The 26,468-nt window shown below is 39.2% G+C and overlaps 2 protein-coding genes across 4 annotated transcripts in view; one reads left to right on the forward strand and one right to left on the reverse strand.

The window, feature by feature from the left end:
- The window catches only part of RINT1 (RAD50 interactor 1), a 23,554-nt gene extending 13,001 nt beyond the window's left edge, over positions 1 to 10,553 (forward strand). Inside the window, 8 exon segments of the mRNA NM_001076829.2 lie at positions 266 to 376; positions 473 to 698; positions 1,438 to 1,575; positions 3,671 to 3,870; positions 7,266 to 7,480; positions 8,764 to 8,944; positions 9,018 to 9,136; positions 10,194 to 10,553. Of these exon segments, the coding sequence (NP_001070297.1) occupies positions 266 to 376; positions 473 to 698; positions 1,438 to 1,575; positions 3,671 to 3,870; positions 7,266 to 7,480; positions 8,764 to 8,944; positions 9,018 to 9,136; positions 10,194 to 10,386 (1,383 nt within the window). The 3' untranslated portion in view covers positions 10,387 to 10,553.
- Positions 1 to 25,224, reverse strand: part of EFCAB10 (EF-hand calcium binding domain 10) — a 26,779-nt gene extending 1,555 nt beyond the window's left edge. Inside the window, exons 1-4 of one of the 3 annotated variants that reach the window (XR_009494211.1) lie at positions 24,758 to 25,224; positions 11,877 to 12,041; positions 11,679 to 11,766; positions 2,038 to 2,458 (exon numbers count right to left, since the gene is read on the reverse strand). Coding sequence is in view for 2 of the 3 variants with exons in the window: in XM_024991048.2 (XP_024846816.1) it covers positions 2,407 to 2,458; positions 11,679 to 11,766; positions 11,877 to 12,041; positions 24,758 to 24,866 (414 nt within the window). In the remaining variant the exon portion in view is untranslated. Of the gene's footprint in view, positions 1 to 1,552; positions 2,459 to 10,495; positions 10,574 to 11,678; positions 11,767 to 11,876; positions 12,042 to 24,757 lie in introns of those variants that run through there. The other 2 variants (XM_024991048.2, XM_002686764.6) reach the window with 2 other exon arrangements.
- Between the last annotated feature and the right edge of the window lie 1,244 nt (positions 25,225 to 26,468).

Below are 26,468 nucleotides of genomic sequence, written 5' to 3' on the forward strand. Positions count from 1 at the left end.
GCCATCATTCTTTGTGATACTTATCTTTTACATATTTCTAAAGTGCTAGGTTTTAAATATTTATGGTATTGTAAATTCATTAGTTGACTTAAGCCACATTATTGAAATTTATTGGGAGTACATTGGGAAACATTTGATTGTTAAGCCTTCCATGAATGTAAAGTGCAGAGTCAAAATTGTGCTCTTATGTATACAAACATTTAACTAACTGTAACTTTCTAGTTGGAATGACTTAAGAATTCAAACTGTTCATCTTCTTCCTTAGCCTGAATGGTACTTGGCTCAGGTTCTTCTGTGGATCGGGAACCACACTCAGTTTCTGGATGAGAAGATTCAGCCAATATTGGACAAAGTGGGCTCTTCAGTAAATGCAAGGGTAAGAGATTCAGTCCAAAGCATTTCAGTTTCAGAGTTGCAGGTGTCCATGAATAAGCTGTCTTTTTCATTACCTTATGCTTCTGTCTTTTTTTAGCTTGAATTTTCTCGGGGCCTTATGATGCTGATTCTTGAGAAGTTAGCTGCTGATATTCCTTGTCTGCTCTATGACGACAATCTCTTCTGTCATTTGGTGGATGAGGTGCTTTTGTTTGAAAAAGAACTACACAGCGTTCATGGCTATCCTAGCACTTTTGCTAATTGTATGCATATTCTATCAGAGGAGACCTGTTTTCAGAGATGGTTGACTGTGGAGAGAAAATGTAAGTGCTCATATGGCCATAGGCTGGGGAGAGGTATCTCTTATTGTGAATACAAAATTTTAGGTGTTATTCTTCTCCAGTTCTGGGTAGAAACTAGAGCCATCTAAATTTTTCTTGGTTGAGGTTTATTAAGTTGCCTTCAGAGATTATCTTCTTTTCTCCCCATCAAGCTTCAGTTGTTCCCACAATTGTACTCTACGTATTTCTAGGGTAGAATATTTAAGCCAGGGACTTCTCTGGTGCTCCAGTGGCTAAGACTTGCGCTCCCAATACAGGGGGACTAGGTTTGTTCCTCAGGGAGCCAGATCCCATATGCTGCAATGAAGAGTTTGCTTGCTGCAGCTCAAGATGCTGCATGCCACAACTAAAAAGATACTGAGTGCCGCAACTAAGACTGGCACAGCCAAATAAATAAAAATACTAAAAAAAAAAATTTAAGCCAGTAGAGTTAACTGTTTTATGGATTCTACATATAGTATTTCTGCTCTTATGGAATCATTCTGGATGTGGCTTTTCTAGTCAGTGAAGATATTTGGAAGATTCTGGGTAGGTGTGGCAGGCAGAGGTAAAAGATCTTACTTAACCTTAAAATAGAGCATGTTATATATAGTGCAACTAGTAGGAGGGTGTACATTTACTTTTTTACAGAAAAATGATCATTCCTAAGAAAGTATGAGTTGAAAGATTAGGAATTACAATCTGTAGCTACTTGTTTGACATAGTCTTTCTTGTGTGCCAGTTGCGCTTCAAAAAATGGACTCGATGCTCTCATCAGAAGCTGCCTGGATATCCCAATATAAGGATATCACTGATGTGGATGAGATGAAAGTTCCAGACTGTGCAGAAACTTTTATGACACTACTCTTGGTTATAACTGGCAAGTATAGTCTTAAAGATATAACTTTGTTTTTTTTAGAACTACTGACTCTTAGCAGACCTGTGGTTATCAAGGGGGAAGGGGAATGGTGGAGGGATGGAGTCCATTAGGTGATAAACCATAATGGGAAAGAATATGAAAAAGAATGTATATATGTGTAACTGAGTCACTTTGCTATATAGCAGAAATTAAACACAAATTGTAAATCAACTCTACTTCAATAAAATTTTAAAAAGTAAGTAAAAGTACTGACTCTTCACTCAGTACTTTTGAAGTAGTTTGACAAAATACCATATAGTGATTATTGTAATATCTTCAAATTCAATTTCTATTTTGGTCAAAACTCTAGCACAGTATTTTAGCTTTTGGATTTTTTGTAATTTAAGACCTTAAACATTAGTTTACATGAGGGAAAATTCCTCATTTGTTACATAAAAACACATAAGAATTTAATTTTATTACCTGAATTCCCTTGTCTTTCAGCTTTTCAAGTATCTTCAGTAAATGGTGATTGACCCAAATTTTAAATATTATTTTCTTCACTTTGATTTATCACTGTTTATAGAACAATATAAAGTAACTTTAAGGAGAAGAATGGGGGCTTCCCTGGTGGTTCAAATGGTAAAAAGTCTGCCTGCAATGCAGGAGACCTGGGTTCAGTCCCTGGGTCGGGAAGATCCCCTGGAGAAGGCAAAGTCGGAATAGTAACAGGAACGTCTATAGTCCAAGAATGTTCTGGCTGGAGGGTGGCCCAGCTGTCTCTAGCCCTGGTTGGCCTGTTCCTGTCCATGTTGCCCCTGGGGCACTGCAGACCTGCTGGTTCTCCAGGCGCTACTGAGCTGTCACTGCCGTGGTCCTTCTGTGCCTTGTCCATTTCTTGGGCCTGTGCGGTAACCAGAAGAGGTGTCATTCCAGCCCAGTCAGTAAATAATTCATAAGAAAAATATGAAAAACACTACAATACAAAAATATTTAGCAAAACTGATTTAAAAATCTTTTATTATGGAAATTTTCTCATATATATATATAAAAGCAGCATAACGAACCCTCAGGTTATCTGTTCCTAAAGTTTAAAACTATTGCTTTTCTATTATGTATTTTCCCCCACCCCCCAAAATACAGATTTTTTTCCTGAAGTATTTTAAAGAGCATTTTAGACATCTTATCTTTTCACCTGTAAATCTTTAATTATGTGTTTCTTTTAACCTATCCTACTTCCTCCTTCCTTTTTTAAAAAATGTCATTTGTTGAAGAAGTGGAATAATTTTTGTATATGATTTTCTCATATACCTTTAAAAAAAATTGAGTCATAACTTTTAAACTGAAGCACAGTTGATTTACAACATTGTGTTAGAGGCATAACTTATATACAGTGAAACGCATAGGTCATCAGTATATAGATCAATGAGTTTTGACAAATACCAGTACTTGTGAAACACATATCCTTAGGGAGTTTAGAAATGGATCCATACTTGAATGGTTGGTTGATTTTTGACAAAGGCACCAAAGCTGCTGCTGCTACTGCTGCTAAGTCGCTTCAGTCGTGTCCGACTCTGTGCGACCCCATAGACGGCAGCCCACCAGGCTCCCCCATTCCTGGGATTCTCCAGGCAAGAACACTGGAGTGGGTTGCCATTTCCCTTCTCCAAGGCATGAAAGGGAAAAGTGAAAGTGAAGTCGCTCGGTCGTGTCCGACTCCTAGCGACCCCATGGACTGCAGCCCTCCAGGCTCCTCCGTCCATGGGACTTTCCAGGCAAGAGTACTGGAGTGGGGTGCCGTTGCCTTCTCCAGGCACCAAAGCTAGCCAATAGGAAAACCCTATACCATAAACTTTCACATGCTGTGTGTGCTAAGTCGCTTCAGTCATGTCCAACTCTTTGCGACCCTATGGACTGTAGCCGGCCAGGCTCCTCTGTCTTGGAATTCTCCGGGCAAGCTGGAGTGGGTTTCTATGCCCTCCTCAAGAGGATCTTCCCAACCCAGGGATTGAACCCGTGTCTCTTACATCTCCTGCATTGGCAGGTAAGTTCTTTACCACTAGCGCCACCTGGGAAGGCAATAAACCTTCATATGTCTTGTTAATTTTCTCCACAGACAGGTATAAAAATCTTCCCACAGCTTCCAGAAAGTTGCAGTTCCTGGAGTTACAGAAGGACTTAGTGGATGATTTTAGGATACGATTAACTCAGGTGATGAAAGAAGAGACTAGAGCTTCCCTTGGCTTTCGGTACTGTGCAATTCTTAATGCCGTGAACTATATCTCAACAGTGCTAGCAGACTGGGCTGACAATGTTGTAAGTTAATCTTTTATGTTAAGTAATATATTAGTAATTTGAACAGTTTTACCTTTTGAAATGTTGAATCTGTAGCAAGCAGAAATAACACACGTTAGACAGAATCAAAACTGGGCCAAACTTAGGAGGTATGATTACAGTACATGTTTTTCTCATCTAAGTCTCGTATAGTTAAATCATGCTGATATTTTAATCATTGGAAAAGAAAGCCATCCTTTCATGAAATTGTAGTTTATAAAGTAAATCTTCCCTCTGTAGATTTTAAACTTGGGAAATACATTAAATGGTAATTGCCATCTCAGAAAAAGATAAGCTTGTATAATGACGTCAAAATCAATAAAATTCAGAACTTTAAGGAAAATCAAAGAATAACATTTGGTACCTCTTAAAAGTGAAAGTGTTAGTCACTCAGTCATGCCCGACTCTTTGTGACCCTGTAGACTGCAGCCCGCCAGGCTCCTCTAATCCATGGAATTCTCCAGGCAAGAATACTGGAGTGGGTTGCCATTCCCTTCTCCAGGGGATCTTCCTGACCTGGGGATCAAACCCAGTCTCCTGCATTGTAGGTGGATTCTTTATTGTCTGAGCCACCAGGAAAGTCCCTATTGAGTGCCTTCAAACATGACAGATTATGAAGAGTCATAAAAATAGAAACATTTTTAACCTAAATATTTCATACATTAAAATATTGTTTAATATTTTGTTTTTTTGAAACATACTCAAGAGTAAATAGAATGGTAAAATGAACTCCTATATGCCTCTCACCCATCTTCTAGTACCAATTTTGTTTCATTTAAGCCTTTCTTCTACCGCTTATACAGAATTATTTTGAAGTAGACCTCAGATATATTTCATGGTAAATATTTCCATATGTACCTCTAAAAGATAAGAATCCCTTTTTAAAAAAGCAGCGTGGTATCTGGGGATCCTAGTTCCTCAACCAGGGATTGACCCTACACTTTCTGCATTGGAAGTATGGCATTTCAACCACTAGACCATCGAGGAAGTCCCCAATATACTATGAATTTATAACAAAATATTATACTATACTGCTAGCATATCATATAGAAAAAAATGTATTCCTTTACTGTGAGAGAAAAAAAAAATGAAAGTCTTTATCTTAAATCCAGGATAATCAGCCAAAAAACAGGAAACAAATATACTAATAATAGATGTAAACAAATAGCTGATAAACACAATCATAATTTATTTTAATCTGGGCCTTTTGGCTGGGACTTAGTAATTATTTAAAGACTTTTTTACAGAAATGTTAACTGAAATACATGTGTATGATATCATTCTGCTGAGCAAGGAAAATAATTATTTCCTAAAATGAATATTAGTGGAATGTAATGATCAATGCATTTGTCTTTATAAAGTCACCTAGTCAGAATACATTCATTCATTATGTACTTTTATGTGTCATGTTCCTAATTTTAGTAGGTGCTTTATTCACTCACCCCCACCAACCCCCACAGTGCTCCATTTTCTGCTTAGCTTTTTCATAAAACAGTCATTCTTGCTTCTTGTGCCAATGCTTTAATAAGAGACTCATTCAGGGGCACATTTTTAGCTTCAGTGAAATATTTGTGGAACATCATTAACTACTTTACTCAGTGCTGTAGTCGATTAACGGAGATGAACTGGCCATCATCCCTGTCCTTAGAAAATTAATAATCTGATATTGAATTAACTGGTTCCTTCTGTCAACAGAGAAATAATCAAATTTTAGAGTTGACTCTTCAAATCATGACTAAATTTTGTGTCTGGTATGTTATTATGGTACAAATTTTGTTTAACACCAAATATCATTTAACCACATTCATAGTCCTTCAGCTTGTGAATACACTAAATAAAAATCATGTAAGCTCTTGAATTACCCAAAAATAGGAAGAATAGACAGAGTTCAGCTTCCATTCATTAGAGTCTGTACTAACAGCTGTCTGACCATTGCCAGATTGTGCCAAGCCTGACATATCCAGCCCATTCAGAATTAGGAGTTTTTCAGTCATAGGTGGCAAGAACCCAGATTAATGCTGGCCTGATTTGGGGAGTGGGGTGGCATGAGGTGAGGAACTTGTTTGTGTAACTGGAAGGATTAGGCATGGCTGCTCTCAAGTTATTCATTTCTGGCTTCACTCATAGGCAGGCTCTGGTAAATGTGGCCATAGGTGGCTCTAGGCTCCCACAGCCCATGAACAGTCTCAAAAGGACAGTGCTACTACCCTGACAGCTTGAGCAGAGATGCCAAGGCGGCCTCTCAAATGTCATCTCTGAACAATCCCCAGTAGCCATGCCCAGGCCCCTACTAATAGACATTTAGGTTTTTGGTTTTAAATGTTTTACTAGTTATCCACAGTTGTATTTTCCTATAAGGCAGAAAGAAGAGTATTAATTCTACCTAAAACAACACTGTAAAAAAATTATATTTTAATTATTTTAACTCATGTATCTGTTAGTTTACTGTAGCTATCAATCTCTGTCTCGAAAAAATGAGATTAGCCATTAGGGGAATGCAAATCAAAACCACAATGGGATACCACTGCATACAAACTAGAATGGCCATAATAATAATAATATAGTATCATTTATAAGCAGTGTGGAGAAATTTGTACCCTTATACACAACCAATAGGAGTGTAAAATGGTAGAGTTGCTTTCCAAAACTATTTTTTGGAAAATAGTTTGGCAATTCCTCAAAAGGTTAAATACAGAATTACTATATGATCCTGCAGTTCTACTCCTTGGTATATGTCCAAGAGAAATGAAAACATATATCTGCACAGAAACTTGTACACAAATGATCATAGAAATATTAGTCATAAAAGACAAAAAGTGGAAACAAGCCCAAATGTCTGTCAACTAATGAATGGATAAATAGGATATATCATTTGGCCACGAAAAGGAATGAAAACTGATACATATTACAACATGGTTGAACCTTGAAACATTATACCAAGTGAAAGAAGCTAGTTATAAAGAATCATAGATTATATGAGTCCATTTGCATGAAATGTCCAGAACAGGCAGATCTAGAGACAGAAGAGGAGTGATTGCCTAGGGGTGGGGGATGAGGACGACATTGGGAGATGATGGCAGAGAGTGGGATTTCTTTCTAGGGTAATGAAAACATTGTAAAACTGACTGCTGATAGATGCACAACTCTGAATGTATGAAACGCCACTGAACTGTATATTTATTTTTTGGCCACACTGCACAAAATGTGTTATCTTAGTTCCTTAACCAGAGATCAAATCCATGGCCCCCTGCAGTGGAAGCATAGAGTCTTAACAAAGAGACTGTATACTTTAAATGAATGAATTATATATGAGTTAGATCTCAAGCTGTTAAAAAAAAAAGTATCTTAAACATGTTAACATATTTTTTTGCTTTCAGTTCTTCTTACAGCTTCAACAGGCAGCACTGGAAGTCTTTGCAGAGAATAACACTCTGAGTAAACTCCAGCTAGGACAGCTAGCCTCTATGGAAAGCTCTGTCTTTGATGACATGATTAACCTGTTAGAACGTTTAAAGCATGACATGCTGACCCGGCAAGTAGACCATGTTTTTAGAGAAGTTAAAGATGCTGCAAAACTGTATAAAAAAGAGAGGTAAGTCCTCTGTATTTTCTTATAAGTCAACTCTCAACTCCAGTTTATGAAAGTTAACAGATAACATGCAGTCAGATTTCCAAAGTGTCTATAGACAGCGTGGAGTTTGGCCTTTTGCACTCCCAACTTTTAACCATTTTTGATGGAAATCTTTCTAAAATATGTTTTGACAGTCTTAATCAGAATAAATGGATAACTTAACCTTCAGATGTGGCTGTAAATCCAGACGGCTGGTGTCTGATAAGGGGGTTAAATGGCCTAGCCTGTCACCCACTGACAAAGCCAGGTGTTGCTGCAGTACCTGTGCATGCCTGCACTGTAGTGTAGTCACTGCCCACGATTCCTTGTGATGTCTGTTACCTCCCCCAGACGGTGGCTTCCTTGAGCACAGGCAGTGTCTGTCCTAGCACAGCCGTGTCACACAGAGGACTTATCCGTTTAGAAGTGTCAATAGTCCCTGTTGTTTTGCTGAAAATTAACAGTGTAAAATTAACTAATGTCTTAAATGTTAATGCATTTTACATTTTAACTGTTTTATATCAGTAAGTCATGTTAAATTTGGAGGTTTACAGATTTTATCATCCTGCTTAAGTAAAGAGTGTTTCATTGAGAACTAAAGTATAAACATGAAAGAAAGTGTAAGTTGCTCAGTTGTATCTGACTCTTTGCTACTGTATCGTCCACGGAAGTCTCCAGGCCAGAATACTGGAGTGGGTAGCCTTTCCCTTCTCCAGGGGATCTTCCCAACCCAGGGATCAAACCCAGGTCTCCCGCATTGCAGGAAGATTCTTAATCAGCTGAGCCACCAGGAATCCCAAGAATACTGGAGTGAGTAGCCTATCCCTTCTCCAGTGGATCTTCCTGACCCAGGATTTGAACCGGGGTCTCCTGCATTGCAGGCAGATTCTTTACCAGATGAACCACAAGGGAAGCAAAAAGTATAAACATAGGTACAGGGAACTCCCTGGCCATCCAGTGGTTAGGACTTGGGGCTTTCACTGCTGAGGCCTGGGTTCAGTCCCTGGTCAGGGAGTTAAGATCCTGCAAGCTGTGAGGCATGGCCAAAAATAAAATAACATAACATAAAATAAACAAACAGGTATATTTATTTTCTGAGAGCACTTCTAATGTTGGGCTGTATAGTTTTTCTTATCCAGAATGCCCCAGAAAAGTGTATTTCCCCAGATTTAAAATAAGTAAAAAATCTTAAACATATAGAATGATGAAAAATTTCATAATAAAAATGAATATGCTGCAGACAGTGCTGTTTCTGCTTTTTCCAGGTGGTTGTCCTTGCCATCGCAGTCTGAACAGGCGGTGATGTCCCTGTCCAGTTCAGCTTGCCCCTTGCTGCTTACTTTACGAGACCGTTTACTTCAGTTAGAGCAGCAGCTTTGCTTCTCTCTATTTAAAGTTTTCTGGCAAATGCTTGTAGAGAAGCTGGACATATACATCTACCAAGAAGTAAGTAAGAGCAGACTGTATTTTGGGCTGTGATGATAAAGGCAACTCCTATATGAATTGTCCTTTTTTTCAGATAATTCTTGCCAATCACTTCAATGAAGGAGGAGCTGCTCAGCTGCACTTTGACATGACTCGGAATCTTTTCCCTTTGTTTTCTCACTATTGCAAGAGGCCAGAAAATTACTTTAAACAGTAAGCACAATATTTAACAATTAACTTCGATGTTATCAAATTGTTAGAGGAGGTTGTTTACTTTTTAAACAGCTTTAAGTTTCCAGTGATGTTAAGTATACATAGCATCAATTAAAAACTTAAAATAGTCATAAGATGTGATGATAAAATGTGACCCATGACCTCCAAAAGTTGATCAGAGCTGCATATAAATTATATGTTGAGCTTTGTTTTCTAACACTTGGTTTAATGCTTATTACTTGGAAATAAATAGAATATGAAAGCAAATGCACTCCTGCCATATTGAGTAAATAGAAGAAATTTAAAATGTTTAGTACTGAACAACAGGCCAGGCCTGAAGAAAAATTAAAATTTGTTTTCTTAAACATTTGATATTAGTTTTGGTTCTAAGTATAACTATGGGGAAGGCAATGGCACCCCACTCCAGTACTCTTGCCTGGAAAATCCCACGGACGGAGGAGCCTGGTGGGCTGCTGTCTATGGGGTCACACAGAGTCGGACACGACTGAAGCAACTTAGCAGCAGCAGTAGCAGCGTAACTAACATGATATATGAATAATTCTTAGCAGTATTTTTAGAAATTGGTATAAAACTTATTTAGATTTTTGAGATTATAAAGTATTCCTTTAAAACGAATAAAATGAAAGGTTTTTTTGCTCATTTCGGTATGATACTTATTTCTGCTTTTTTTTGTTTTATTCTGTATACCTATCTGCTTATATTTTGTCCCTTAATTTTCTCTTTTCCCATATCCTAAAGTTTTACCTACATTTAATATACTGTTAGTATCAAATATCATATTTGGGGAAGTAATGAATATGTGTTAAAACAATGATCCTTTTACCTTATAGTAATCTAATGAAATATAAAGTCTGTACATATACAGTCAACACATGTTGAAAGAGCCAAATAGTTAATCCATAGTTTTACAGAGCGCTTATGATCTGGCAACGCAGGGTAGCTGTTTAGTTTTTCTAAATGACATCATTACAGGACAATATAGGATGATATAGATAATGGAGATCTCATTTCCTTCCTGTTCTTTTTTTTTAAACAGTGTAAAAGAAGCCTGTATTCTTTTGAATTTGAATGTTGGTTCTGCCTTACTTCTGAGAGATGTCCTGCAGTCAACTTCAGGGCAACCTCCTGCCACAGCGGCACTAAATGAAGTTGGGATTTATAAACTGGCTCAGCAAGATGTTGAGATTCTACTTAATTTGAGGACAAACTGGCCTAACACTGGAAAATAAAGGGTCTTTTTTCATTTGGGATTTTTGTTTTTTGTTTTAACAAAAAGGAAGCCAGTTGGATTTCAAGTTATATGCTGAAGTTCTGAATTAATGAAACTGGACAACTGAAAACTTTATAGAATCATTTATTATCTGGGACTTAGAGTGTTATTAAAATGCTGACCATATTTCCTGAGTCCTCTTGTTCCTAAGAAAACAAAAACAGAAAGCTCAGAGGCCACGAAAACTCAGAGTAATTCCATTTACAAATATACACAGTGACCATGTCTGTTAAATAAAATACAGAAGCAGAGATAATAAATTACAGTCAACTTTTAATTTCTTTTGCCAGTTAGAAAAGACTGTTGCAGGTAATCTAACATAACATAAATTTTTTAAAAAAATCACTTTAAAATGTATGTTTTTAATTGAAGTTCCTGTATCTAGTTTGGAAATTCACTGTTTCCCATAAGAAAACACAAGCGATGGTGACTGAAATAGAATTTGCTCTCTTTCCACAAATGTCTTTCTATTTAGAATACTTCCTAGCTCCATTCCATGTGACAGTGGGCAACCTTTGCTTTGTGGATGAAACATTTTAACTGGAACACTGTGCTGCTGCCATCTGCTCTGAGGTAGGGAATGTAATTAAATATTTTTTGTTGAATATCTATGTAAGTAATGAGATGAGAATCTTAAAACTTTCTTCCAGCTTTTCCTTGGCCTTGGACTATGTTAAATTAGAGTTTTAAACACAAATTGAGCTAGCTTAGCTAAAGGCTTCTTTCTGTAAGTAGTTTCATTCCCATGGTTTTTTATTTCCTGACTTAGCATTTAGTTAATACTGTTCATGCTATAATACCTCAAATCCAAAACTGTCAGGCTGGCATGCAGCCTGTACTCCTGATAAACATTTACTGTGTGAGAAATCATTTTGAGAAAAATTTCATTACTCTGTATACAGAGATTTTCCAACTAGTATATTGTGCTTAAAGCTTTTCTGTTAGTTCTTCTGGCTGGCTGACGCTTCTCTATCTCATTCTCTGAGAACTGCTGGGGGTTCCCATTGAGAACAGAATGAAGCGGCCTCTGGAACCTCCTTACCCCAGCATCCCCTTCCTCCCCTCCCCCAAGGCTTAGAGACTGCTGTCAGCCCTTCCTGTCCTCACTTTCTAGACAGAAAGCTGAAAGTTTCCAGGGAATGAAATGCTTCTATCAAAAGGTAGGACCCTCTGTTTTAAAATGTATGAATTGTACGTCAACATCATGCCACATTATTTACATAAAATAAAGTCATTTAAAAATAAGCTTACACTTCATTCCTGAATTTGTCGAAAGTTACTCCATGTCCATCATCTTTTAAAACTTCCTCTGCAGTACACAGACCCAGGGTTTTTAGTGCTATAAGAGAAGAAGAAAAAAGAAAACTTTATAAAGTGAGAATTAGTTTCAACTAGGGAAACTTATGTAATGACTACAAATTATTACCTCAGTTTGTAAAAGATACTGACCTTCTTTATACTGTACGAATGATATGGATCCTTTATTCGAGGAGTCCAGCATCTCAAACATAGATGCAATATTAGAGTTATCCATAAAGAAAGGGAGAGCCACGCCTGATAGTCTGGCAATTCTCAGCCGTTCCAGTATAGATATTAAATACTCTCTTGGTCTTTCTGTAAAAGAATAGTTCCAATGCTTTCTGATAAGAAATTAAAATGTCTGTCATAAATGGAAATAGTCAGGTAACAATTACTAAATACCTATGTTTGAAGTATTGTACTAGGCACTGGGAATATAGGCCTTGCTTACAGGAAAGGCAAGACATTGAACATTAAATAATTATATACACAAGTGCTCTACTCCAGATGATTGAATAAAAATGTCCATTCAGGTCTACTGTATCCTTCAACTTCTCTGTATATTCATTCTAGTAATTTCTGAGAGTTTGATATTAAAATTCCCAACTAAAAACTTAATTCATCTACTTAATAATTGTTATAGTGGAACTTTATGTTACCTTGTTCTGTATTTTCCAAGTCTCTATAAATGTAATCATACTTTCATAATTTAAAAAAATAAAAATCAAGAGATGGAACCAAAGACAGAAAAAAAAAATGTCCAGAGATTAGACTTGTGCATAACATAGGAATGAAGATCAACTAAAAGAAAGGGTAAAGAATAGATTTTCAAAAACAAACATTTAGGTTAATATAGTCCTCCAGTTAGAAAGCATAAATGTTCAATCCTAATATAAGGGCAGTATTTTAGATACATAGGCTATCTTTCATCTAAACAATATTAAATATGAAAAATCAAGATCAATTCACTCTGTAGAAATAATGTAGGGAAGCTGTGATAATAAAGCTAAAAGAAGTATAGACATGGTGTGGCTCAGAAGAGGAATGCTTCACCTGCCCCATCACTGCATTCAATCCCGGGAGATAGATTCTTAAAAAAAGAAAGCCAAAGTCATTAAGAATTTCATACATCTATAAAAGTAGAAAAGCATAATGATCTCATCACCAGCTTCAACTGTTACATTTTGTGGCTGGTCTTATTTTACCATGATCCCATCTAGTTCCCTCTTCTTGTGTTTATGTAAATCACAGTAATCATCTCATTAGTGAATATGTAAGTGTACATTTCTAAAAGATTAGAACCCCCTCTTTTTGGTTGCGATATAATACATATTGTGTAAGTTTAAGGTGTGCAACTTGTTGGTGTTGTGCATCTAAGCTGCAGGAGGATTGCTATGGTAGTACTAGTTAATGTTTCCATCACGTCACACAGTGAGCACTGCTTTTTTGTGAAGGGAATAATGAAGATCTAGTCTCAGCAAGTTTCATGCTTATAATACAGCATTGTTCTCTGTAATTACTATGCTGTGCATTAGATCTCCAGGACTTTATAGTTATCGACTAGTTACAAGTTTGTACCCTTAAACAACATCTCTCCTGTCCCTCACCCACCAGTTTCTGGGAACCACCATTCTACTCTCTGTTTTTATAAGTTTGGCTTTTTTAGATTCCACGTTTAAGTGATACCATATAGTATTTGTCTTTCTCTGACTTATTTCACTTAGTCCAATGTCCTCAGGGCCCACCCATGACAGCTGTTGTAACAGGTGTGAGTTGATACTTTATTGAGGTTTTAACTTGCATTCCCCTGATGATTTGTAATATACAGAGCATCTTTTCATGTACCTGTTGCTCTTTGGATGTCTTTCTTAGGAAAAAACTCTAGTTCCTCTGCCCATTTTAAATCAGATTGTTCGTTTGTTATCATCTATATGATCTGCACATATTTTCTCCCATTTCTCAGACTGCCTTTTCATTCTGTTGCTTCTTTTGCTGTGCAGAAGGGCTTCCACTGTTTGTTTTGGCTGTGCCATGTGGCTTATGGAATCTTTGTCCTCAACCCAGGGATCAAACCTGGGTCCCTGGAAGTGACAGCGCTGAGTCCCAACTGCTGGACTGCCAGGGAATTCCCTGTGCAGAAGTTTTTCAGTTTAATTTAATCTCCTTGTTGATATTGGCGTTTGTTGTTTGTGTTTTCGGTGTCATATCCAGAAGTCGTTGCCAAGACCATTGTCGAAGAGCTTCTTCCCTATGTTTTCTTCTAGGAATTTTACAGTATCAGGTTTAAGTCTTTACTCCATTTCAAGTTAATTTATGTGAATGGTGTTAAGACAGGGGTCCAGTCTCCTTTTTCTGCATGTGGTTACTCATATTTCCCAACACCATTTGTTTGAAGAGGGACTCCTTTTTCTTTTTCATGTTACCACAATACTGTCATCTCGGTACAATTTATACATCCAACAAAATTCTTAACATTCGCAAATAGCCAGACATTATGCAAATTTCCAGTTGTCTCACAAATTTCATAAATTATAAATGCTCTTTAAAAATCAGTAATCAAATAAAGTCCATTCACTGTGATAGGTTATGTTTTTTAATCTCTCTTAATTACATAGGTTTCTCCTCCATGTATTTCCTTCCTTGGAATTTGTGTGTTGAAAATAGAAGTAGGTGAACTTTTAATCTAATATACTGCCTTTTGGTGAAACTTTGAATACACTATAGCAGCAAATAGGCTACTAATGCAATCACATATGCAATCTACGTCATTTCTTTCTTAACTGTATTTCAAAATCAGAAAACATCTATGTTTGAATTTCAGTTCATTATATTTCTTTTTAAGGATAGAATAAACAATGCTGATGGAACGTGCTGTGTTACTAAGATTTCTTGCTGTATATCCTTTAGACTACATGGGGTGCTATAATGCTTATACTTGGAATCTATAATTTATACTCTATCTGCTTCTAAAAATGTTTTGAAAATGCTTCAGTTCAGTTCAGTTGCTCAGTTGTGTCCGACTCTTTGCGACCCCATGAATTGCAGCACGCCAGGCCTCCCTGTCCATCACCAACTCCCGGAGTTCACTCAAACTTATGTCCATTGAGTTGGTGATGCCATCCAGCCATCTCATCCTCTGTCGTCCCCTTCTCCTCCTGCCCCCAATCCCTCCCAGCATCAGGGTCTTTTCCAATGAGTCAGCTCTTCACATGAGGTGGCCAAAGTATTGGAATTTCAGCTTTAGCATCAGTCCTTCCAATGAACACCCAGGACTGATCTCCTTTAGGGTGGACTGGTTGGATCTCCTTGCAGTCCAAGGGACTCTCAAGAGTCTTCTCCAACACCACAGTTCAAAAGCATCAATTCTTCGGCACTCAGCTTTCTTCAGAGTCCAACTTTCACATCCATACATGACCACTGGAAGAACCATAGCCTTGACTAGATGGACCTTTGTTGGCAAAGTAATGTCTCTGCTTTTTAATACATGCTATCTAGGTTGGTGCTATCTAGATTGGTCACAACTTTCCTTCCAAAGGAGTAAGCGTCTTTTAATTTCATGGCTGCAATCACCATTTGCAGTGATTTTGGAGCCCCAAAAAGTAAAGTCTGACACTGTTTCCACTGTTTCCCCATCTATTTCCTATGAAGTGATGGGACCAGATGCCATGATCTTAGTTTTCTGAATGTTGAGTTTTAAGTCAACTTTTTCATGCTCCTCTTTCACTTTCATCAAGAGGCTTTTTAGTTCCTCTTCACTTTCTGCCATAAGGGTGGTGTCATCTGCATATCTGAGGTTATTGATATTTCTCCTGGCAATCTTGATTCCAGCTTGTGCTTCTTCCAGCCCAGTGTTTCTCATGATGTATTCTGCATAGAAGTTAAATAAGCAGGGTGACAATATACAGCCTTGACGTACTCCTTTTCCTATTTGGAACCAGACTGTTGGTCCATGTCCAGTTCTAACTGTTGCTTCCTGACCTGCATATAGGTTTCTCAAGAGGCAGATCAGGTGGTCTGGTATTCCCATCTCTTTCAGAATTTTCCACTTAACAGTGCAAAGTTGCTTTAGTCATGTCCGACTCTTTGCAACCCCATGGACTATAGCCCGCCAGGCTCCTCTGTCCATGGGATTCTCCAGGCAAGAGTATTGGAGTGACTTGCCATTTCCTCTTCCAGGGGATCTTCCCAACCCAGGAATTGAACCCAGGTCTCCTACATCTCTTGCACTGGCAAGCGGGTTCTTTACCACTAGCACCACCATGTTTAGAGTCTATAATTTATACTCCACCTGCTTCTAAAAATGTTTTGAAAAATGCTTGTAAACAGAAGTATATATAATAAGATATGTTTTTTTAAAACACAAAGGGAAGAGCCAAATGTTACTAACCACCTGAATTACATACATACAGTTGATGATGACGATCAGTTTTTCAAGGGACACAAACTTCAAGTTCAACTTTGTAATACTAATAGTATTTACTGAGCCCTTACCATGTGCCTGGTACTACACTAAGCATTTTCTGTGGCTAACTTCATTTCCTCCTCCCAAGTGTCACTTGCTCGAGGCCACACAGTCTGTATAAACCTAGGCAGTGTGCTTCCACAGCTCCTGGCCTCTACCACACTTAACTCACATGAGAAGCATTTGCTACACCCAAACCTAGTCAGTCATGAGGCTCTCTCCCAAGTCTTTATTGATAGTTCTCAAATTCATCCTATCTTCACCACTCCTAAGCAGTAGCCCTTACCTGGGTAACTACTTAAAAAAAAAATTCTGATTTCCTTAATGCTATCCCCTTTAATGCTATCCCCTACACTCCCTCCTTCCACAGCATAGAATTGCCACTGGGAAGGGCTGCCCAGTTAGAGGCTGTATTTCCCAATACAGCCTAGGAAAGGCCAGATTTTCTTACCAAATGATTCAGGTTATGTCAGATTTGGCTGTTAAATGAGTTATGAAAATCTACTGGCTTTCAGAGATTCCATAATTTGAGGATCAAGGATATGGGATCATGGATGTATTGTCACAACAGTAACAGCCCAGCCACGCTGTCCTGTCTTATTTTCCATAACTCCCTTACAATTCCAAGGTTTTCAAACTGAGATACATATCATAATGCCAGGAGCTTTGCAAAAATCCAAGATAAAGATACACCATTTCTTTCTGAGCATCATTCATATGTGTGTAAGTTGCTCAGTCATCTCCGACTCTTTGTGACACCATAGACTGTAGCCCACCCGTCTCCTCTGTCCATGGGATTCTCCAGGCAAGAATGCTGAAGTGGGTTGCCATTCCCTTCTCCGGGGGATCTTCCCCACCCAGGGATTGAACCCAGGTCTCCTTCATTGCAGGCAGATTTTGTACCATCTGAGCCACCAAGGAAGCCCAAGCATCATTCAGACAATAGTAAATATGCTTCTTCTTATTCACTATTGTAGGAGCATCATTCTTACAACAGTGAATAATAGGAAACACATTAAGAAATGGAGCGGCTTTCCTGGTGGCCAAGAGGTTAAGAATCCACCTGGCAATGAAGGGGACACAGTTCAACTGCTGATCTAGGAAGATCCCACATGCCACTGGGCAACTAAGTCCATGCACCACAACTGCTAAGCCTGTGCTCCAGAGCCTGGGAACTGTAACTACTGAGGCCACGTTCTGCAGCTACTAAAGCCCAAGCACCTAGAGCCTGTGCCCCACAACAAGAGGAGCCACTGCGATGAGAAGTCTGTGCAACACACCTAGAGAGTGCCCCCATTCTCTGTAACTAGAGAAGGCTCAGGCATAGCAATGAAGACCCAGCAGAGCCAAAAAACCTAAAAAAATATTTTTTAACACATGTATACCTGTGGTGGATTCATTTTGATATTTGGCAAAACTAATACAATTATGTAAAGTTTAAAAATAAAATTTAAAAAAAAACTCATCATCAAAAAAAAAAAAAAGTGAAAAAGAAATGGATATATGATGTTTCCCCCTTACCTATCCATGGAGAATACATTCCAAGACCCCGATAGATGTCTGAAACCACAGATAGTACTGAGCCCTATATATTCTATGTGTTTTCCTATACATACATGTATCTATGATAAAGTTTAATTTATAAATAAGGCAGAGTAAGAAATTAACAACAATAATAAAATCAAACAATTTTAACAATATACCATAATAAAAGTTATATGAATGTGGTCTCTCTCAAAATACCTTATTATACAAACCAATGCAATGGACATGAACCTGAGCAAATTCCAGGATATGGTGAGGGACAGGGAAGCCTGGCGTGCTGTATACAGTCCATGCGGTCACGAAGAGTTGGACACAACTTGGCGACTGAACAACAACAAATACCTTTTCCATCTTAACTAAGCATTTATCATGTACTGTGGCTGTAACTTCTTTAGTGTGAGGTACAACAATAAAATTGGAATTTCTTTTTCCTTCTTCACAGTTTCATGGAGAGAAGATTCATTCTTACCAAAGATCTTAGCACCCTCAGCACTCTGTGACTTTTTTTCTTTCCTTATTAAGTTGAGAATGTTCACCTTTTCACTTAAAGGAAGCAGTTATAGCTTCTCTTTGGCGTACCCAAACTAGCTTCATCACTGGTCTGGTGCTTTGGGTCCAGTATTCGGTAAAATCTGTAAATATTTTTTGGTAAAAAAAAGGGTGACTTGAATACAAGCACTGCAGTCCCATGACCATCAATCTGTAACTGAGATGGCTACTAAGTGACTCAGGGTGGACAGGCTGGACAAAGGGACGATTCGAGGCTGAGGCAGGATGGTTCAAGGTTTCATCGGCACTACTCGGAAGAGTGTGAAATTTATAACATCAATTGTTTATTTCTGAAATTTTCCATTGAATATTTTCATACTGCAGCTTACTGCAGGGAACCAAAACTGCTGAAAGCAAAACTGTGCATAAGGAAGGACATTCATGTATCTGTAGGAGAACAAAACATTCATTTCAGCTAAAACAAGTGACTTCAAAGAAGCTTGGTATGCAGTATCAGGATGAGGTCTCAGACGCTAAGGGTACAAGTTGCCTTTCTTCTGCCATTAGGAGGGCTTGGATGGAAACTGAAGAGCACACCCATGCAGCGAGTGAGGGAAATCCCTGGATAATTACTGCATAGCAGGGCAGGTGAGCGGTCAGTCCAGACTGGAGCAGGGGGGTTGAGTGGGGGGGGTGGGGATGGTGATGACCTGATGAATGTAAATGAGATGAATGTAATGAGATGAGATCTGTACTTGTGAAAAAAGAGCATATGGGTGAGCTAGTGATAATTACACAGAAAACTGAAGCAAACATTTAAAATGTAGCATTATTAGCTTGAGGGGAAAAAAACAAAGGAAATATAGTCATAACATACTACATGGATTAGTTGTGGATATCTGCCTAATACTAATAATGTAAATTCTGAACACTGATTATATCCAAATTGTGTTCTAACTTTATTGGGAAGATGAGAGTGACTGGGAACAGGTGTGAATGTGTATGTGTGTGTGTGCACACACGTGTGTGCATTTCTGGAACTGTGGTGGCTACTGTGGGAAATTTTTAACTTAGGTAAATCCACTTAAGGGGCATCCTTAAAAGAGGATCCCAAACCTCTCAGAGACAATGAAATGTGTTCTTTGGTTGGTATGCAGAAGCTTCTAAAAGACAAAATGACTCCAAAATCTAATAGGATCCTTATAGCATGCAACGGAGAAGACACTGGCACCCCACTCCAATACTCTTGCCTGGAAAATCCATGGACGGAGGAGCCTGGTAGGCTGCAGTCCATGGGGTCGCTAAGAGTTGGACACGACTGAGCAACTTCACTTTCACTTTTTACTTTCATGCATTGGAGAAGGAAATGGCAACCCACTCCAGTATTCTTGCCTGGAGAATCCCAGGGACAGAGGAACCTAATGGGCTGCTGTCTATGGGGTCGCACAGAGTTGGACAGGACAGAAGCGACTTAGCATAGCATAGCATAGCATAGCATAGCATGCAAATCAAAACTCTTTAGTGAGAAACCTCGGGCCATGTGAGCAGGTAATCTTAGTTTATCTGTCAGAATTACAGTGTGGATCCAGCTATTCTTTGGAGTTTTGTATTACAATACTTGTTTGTTGTTGTTGTTTAGTTGCTAAGTTGTGTCCAACTCTTTTGTAACTCATGGATTGTATGTAGCCTGCCAGGCTCCTCAGTCCATGGGATTCTCCAGGCAAGAATACTGGAGTGGGCTGCCATTTCCTTCTCTAGAGGATCTTCTCAACCCAAGGAATGAACCCGAATCTCCTGCACTGGCAGGCAGATTCATTACCACTGAGCCACAAGAGAAGCCCCTACAGCACCTGAAAGTGAAAGTCGCTCAGTTCTGTCCCACTCTTTGCGACCCCATGGACTATAGTGTCCATGGAATTCTCCAGGCCAGAATACTGGAGTGCGTAGCCTCTCCCTTCTCCAGGGGATCTTCCCAACCCAGAGACTGAACCCAGGTCTCCCACATTGTGGGTGGATTCTTTACCAGCTGAGCCACAAGGGAAGCTCAAGAATACTGAAATGGGTAGCCTATCCCTTCTCCAGGGGATCTTCCCAACCCAGGAATCGAACCAGGGTCTCCTGCATTGCGGGTGGATTCTTTACCAACTGAGCTATGATGGAAGCCCCTACAGTACCTGAGATATGGCTAAAATTTAATGAAGGCTATAAGATCTCTGTTTGTGTCTGCCTGTTTATGTTTATGTATATGTATGTCTATGTAAATGTGGCATTTTTCTATTACTTTCAGATGGTACTGCCAAGATTAATTTAAAAAAAATTCAATTTAACTGGCTTAAAAAATTGATGTAATGTGTGAAAGCCGCTCAGCTGTGTCTGACTCTTTGTGACTACATGAAATATACAGTCCATGGAATTCTCCAGGCCAGAATGCAGTGGATGGCCTATCCCTTCTCCAGGGGATCTTCCCAACCCAGGGATTGAACCCAGGTCTCCCACATTGCAGGCAGATTCTTTACCAGATGAGCTACCAGGGAAGCCCTAAAAAAATTAGAGCTTATTAATTAAGCATTCCTAAACTCTCAGAAATATAGAAACAAACATGATTTTAAAGTTCACATGATCTAGAATAAATGAAATAATCTTTGATAAATAAAAGCTATTGTTTAAGTTTGTTGGTTTAATAAAAACAAGCATGTCTTCTCAGAATAGTCAATATTAAATGTAAGGCAAACATACAACTTTTTCTATCTGGGTTTACCAGTCAAATAAGCTCATGCTATTTGTTACAGAATTTGCCAGCAAGTAACATTAAGATCAACTCAGTTCAGTCACTCAGTTGTGTCCGATTCTTTGCAACCCCACGGACTGCAGCATGCCAGGCTTCCCTGTCCATCACCAACTCCCGGAGCTTGCTCAAACTCATGTCCATTGAGTTGGTGATACCATCCAACCATCTCATCCTCTGTTGTCCCCTTCTCCCGCCTTCAGTTTTTCCCAGCATCAGGGTCTTTTCCAATGAGTCAGTTCTTCGCATCAGGTGGCCAAAGTATTGGAGTTTCAGCTTCAGCATCAGTCCTTCCAAAGAACATTCAGAGATGATTTCCTTTAGGATTGACTGGTTTGACCTCCTTGCAGGCCAAGAGACTCTCAAGAGTCTTCTCCAAAATCACAGTTCAAAAGCATCAATTTAAAACACTTGCTTTTAACAATTATACCTGGATTATCTTAATGTTCAATTGATGCTTTTGAACTTTAAGATAATCCAGGTATAATTGTTAAAGGCAAGTGTTTTAAATAAATGTAAAGTTTATACTAAGTTAAACTAAATAATGACATTCATTGAATATCTAGATCATTTCCAGAGAAGATAATGTACTAAGACATTGACTGCTAAACATAAGTTTATTTACTTTTGGCTTTTTAATTTTTACAGACAGAGGATATTTGGGTCTATTAATATGTCTTCTGCCACATTACAAATGGTATAGTAAAAAACCATGTCTCTAAAAAATATGTTATGATTATGTCTTTATAAATTTGCTAATCCACTACAGGATATTAACATATGATAGTTCACAATTGCCTGCTTCCTAGTTTTCACTGGAAAGCAAAGATTACAAATAGTTAAAAAAAATTTTTTTTAACAAATAGTTAAAATTTATAATTCATATGTAAAAATAAAACTGCTAGCAACAATAAGGGTGAAAGAAAAAAACAGTGTATGAAAAGTAGTAAGGAAAATAGAATATATCTTTTGGATAAGCTGTACAACTTGATATAAACCTCAGAGAAATCACAACAGCTCATATGTGGGCAACCTGCAGGCCTGCTGTTATGTGGCCACCCAGAAGGTCACAAGATACATTCAAACTGCAAGCCAGGAAAATCCATCGGACTGTAACTGCCAGCCTCATTACACCATCTGGAGATGCTTCGAACTCAAATCTAAAAATGTTCTCAAATGGCTTCTCTTTAACGCAGAAACTGAATGTATAATTTGCTCAGACTATTAGCCTTTGTTTTTCTTTTGTTTCCATAGAAATGCGTCTTGTTAAATTATAAATTACCTTATGGCTCACAGCACAGGGAGGCCTCATTGAGGTGAAAGTTCACCTGCAACGCTGCTGCTGCTGCTGCTGCTGCTGCTAAGTCGCTTCAGTCATCCGACTCTGTGCAACCCCCTAGACAGCAGCCCACCAGGCTCCCCCATCCCTGGGATTCTCCAGGCAAGAACACTGGAGTGGGTTGCCATTTCCTTCTCCAATGCATGAAAGTGGAAAGTGAAAGGGAAGTCGCTCAGTCGTGTCCGACTCTTAGCGACCCCATAGACTGCAGCCCACCAGGCTCCTCTGCCCAGGGGATTTTCCAGGCAAGAGTGCTGGAGTGGGGTGCCATTGCCTTCTCTGACCTGCAACACTGGCTTCCTGAAATAAAACATCTTCACTTCATCCTGTTTTGAGGCATCATGAGGCTACATGGTTGCTGATACACCAGGCTGTGCCTATATAAATAACTTAAAACTAATGGCACATAATACAAAAAAAAACCTGTTGGTAGACTTAGAAAGGTAAGACTTAAAAAACTTCTAGTTATAACCCATTTGAATTATTTAACTTGTTAAATTCTTGGCTCCTGGGAATCTCTGCTCTGGACAATTTTTCAATCCTTGGCTATTATTTTCCTTATAGTTAGCATATTGACCTCTCTAGTGTGTTGTATACTCTCGAGTCTTAAATGCCTGTTGCCAGCTACTCAGGTGCCAAATGGCATCCATCAGGAACCAACAACCAGACAAAATCAACAATAACCCTGTGAAAGATGAACACGACTACATGGCTCTCCCACTTAAGGACTCAACTAATGCAAACGGTGTGTATGTGATTCTTCAGCCTGACTACATTAATGAGGGTAACGGAGGATAATGTAATATTGGCTGGTCATACTTTTAAGCCCAAAGAGAGAACGACCAAAAGCAGGAGGCAGGGTGGGGAGGTGGATTGTTAAAATCAAGATTAATTGGAGACCAGTCTTGAAAAATTCCCTGGACAGACAAAACCAATTAAGTCATACAAGTAAAGCTTAATTTAGCTTTTTCTGCAAGATTAACTTGACCTGGGTCATTGTTTGCTTCTGCCTCTGGAAAGCATAAGCATAAAATTTAAACTTTCCCAAGTTTGATCTGAGGTAACCATTAACCTATTCCCTATCATTTACGAAGATGCTAATATTCTAACCAATTTTTGTGAAGAATAAACAGTCACTGCCTTCTCACCACAATACACTGCTTTCTAACAATAAACCTCTGAGCCTCATTCCTTGTTCTGGTTTGAGTCCTCCTGGTTTGCAAACTGTCTTTTTGGTGTATGCACAATGGTGATTATTGGTTTTACTTCTGCTATTTCTGAAGTTTTCACACACACACACACACACACACACACACACACACACACACACACACACCTGCCTCTAAAAGCAAAAGATTATTTTCACCACTATTACCAAAACCCAGCAAGAGACAGTAGTCATTTTTTTAAAAAGTAGGTTTTTAAAAATTAGTTTGATAGCAACTTTTTCCCAGTGCATTAAAAAGTGCATTCCTTTTGTATTTTTAAAAAATTTTCTATTTTTAATTGTTGCAGAGTTTTTAACTGCTTTATTGTCTTAAAACAATTAGAAAGAACTTGATCACCCTATACATGACCATACTGGTTGGGTGGTTTTTGACAAAACTGGAATGTTGGCTATTTACATGTCCTTATACAGAAGCAAATAGGCAATTTTGGCATTTTGGAAACTCCATATGAGGCAAGCTACCATTCTCCACCCTGAGGAGAAGCACATCAACTCATTTTCACCTACACATAACTTTTAAGTTTACAGGCCACACAAAAATTATGAAATGATTCAAACTTTATATGAATGATTCAAACTTTATATGGGGATCGAGTGTATTAAAAATGTCAGAAAAATCTGTCTCAAGAACATCCTTCTGTTCTACCCTATCAACTGTTTTTTACCAGATTAAAAACTCTTTGAGGGCAGGGGTAATACTGGAAACATCTGTTGGTTGCAGACATAAGGATGATTTATACGTTATTCATTTAATCTTCTCCACGTTGCCATAAGATCGGTACTATTATAGTCTCCATTTTCCAGAAGAGGGGAAAGAAATTCAGGCTCTTGCCCAGTCACAAAGTACTAAGGGATGAACCCCGGAGCGTCTCTTCCACCCGCGACAACCCTCACCGGCCAGAGTCCCGCCACACTTGGCAAGAGGCAGGCACAAAGAGGCCGTTGCGTTAAGTCTTGTTTAATTGAAAGCCACAGTGTTAACGGGCAGCAGGAGGGCTCAACTAGCCGAGAGGCATGAAAGAGTGTTTGCGGAGTTGGGGAGGTGGTATCCAGGAAGGAAGCTGTCCTTCGTCCCCCGAGACGCACGCGTGGAGGGATGGCAGGCTACACGAGGAATTTTTGAGGACCGCTTGGTGTGGGACGGAAAGTCGAGTGGTAGGCAAGACACTTGCAAGACACTTACCCGGCCGGAAAAAGAGGAGGGCGCTGGTAAGATAGGTCAGCAAGTCCATAATTCGATGTTTTTCCAAATAATTCCTGGCTTGGAGCTCCCTGCTGCTGCGGGCCTCCATCGCGTCTAGCTGGGCTGTTGCTAGGCGACCAGGCAGCGTCGCCGTCGCTCGGCTCCGCCCCTTCCGCCCGGTTACTTGACGCGCCCCGGACTGGCTGAGACCTGGGCACCAAGTCTACACCTCATCCAGAAGAGGCAGTTTGGGAAGTGTGGGGTGGGGCAGACACGGAGGCAGGAGGGAGATTAGTGCACAGCCCCTTGCGGAAAGATGTCCTTGTCCCCCATCTGGGCTGAGGGTTGGGCCTGATGATCTTTCCCTGTTTCTGTCTCTAGCACCTAGCTCAGTACTTGTTGATCCAGGGCCTCATATGGTAATAATACACACAGTATGTGTGAATGTGTTAGTCGCTCAGTCGTGTCCGACCCTTTTCGAGCCCAAGGACTGTAGCCCGCCAGGCTCCTCTGTCTATGGAATTCTCCAGGCAAGAATACTGGAATGGGTTGTTAGTTCCTTCCCTATCCCGACCCAGGGATAGAACCCTAGTTCCCCATATTCCAGGCAGGTTCCTTACCATCTGAGCCACCAGGGAAACTTATGTAATAACAGGGGTGTCCAGTGGAGAGTCCTAAGCAGCACCTTTGATGTGAGCAGTATGCAGAGCAGTGCTGGTGGTGAGGCAGGAAGGGGCCGTTTTCTCTAAGGGATGGTGCAGTCATGAAGCACGTGAATGCTTCACTAGACCGTTTGGAGCTGGTCTTAAGGAGAAAGAGACCACTTGACAGTGGTTTTGAGAGAGAGTCACTAAGTAAGGTGGCGAGGAGAGGCCTCTATTTAGCCATGGAAGTACCTGAGAAACTAAACTCTAGGCTTGGACTTCTGTTCTTGAGGGCCAGGCTCTGAGATCAGTGCCCTTACCTACCACCAGAGAGTTATTCCAGAACAGTCACTTCAAGAAGACGAAAGACAAATGGCCAATAAACATATGAAAATATTCTTAGCCTCTCCAGCAATCCTGTAAACAAAACTACAAGAAAATGCCATTTTACGTCCATTTTACATCTACCAAACTGGTAAAAATAAGGCAGCTGAACAGTATCAACTGCTGGTAAGGCTATAGTGCAACAAAACAACCAGTGATGATCGGAGCTTTCCAAAGTAGAACATCCACCTTGGAATTATCTTGGTAGTGTAAACATGCTTCAGAAATTCCACACCTACAGCAACTCTTGTACACCTGTACCACGATAAGTACAAGAATGTTCAGAACAGCATTGTTCACAATAGAAGACATAGCAGCTCAAAGGTCATCAAAAGTAGAATGGATTAAAAAAACGGATAGAGTCACAATGGAATACTATAAAGCTTTGCAGGAATGGATTGTAGCCACTGGCAACAAAATGGATGAGTCTCAAAAACATAATATTGTCTCAGAATATAAACTGTATGAATCAATTTATATAAAGTTAAAAAACATACAAAACAAAGCAATGTGTTGTTTACAGATTCAAGCCTATGTAGGAAATCTATTAAGAAATACAAAGGAATACACAAAAATTCAGCTTAGTATTTGCCTTGGAGGTGAGAGGAAAGGGAGTGGGTTTGTAGAGCAATATCCTGAGGAAGATAAGGGTAATTTTCTTTACCTGAGTCGTGGGTACACAG

The sequence above is a fragment of the Bos taurus genome, chromosome 4 (genome assembly GCF_002263795.3).
Source record: "Bos taurus isolate L1 Dominette 01449 registration number 42190680 breed Hereford chromosome 4, ARS-UCD2.0, whole genome shotgun sequence".
NCBI lineage: Eukaryota > Metazoa > Chordata > Mammalia > Artiodactyla > Bovidae > Bos > Bos taurus.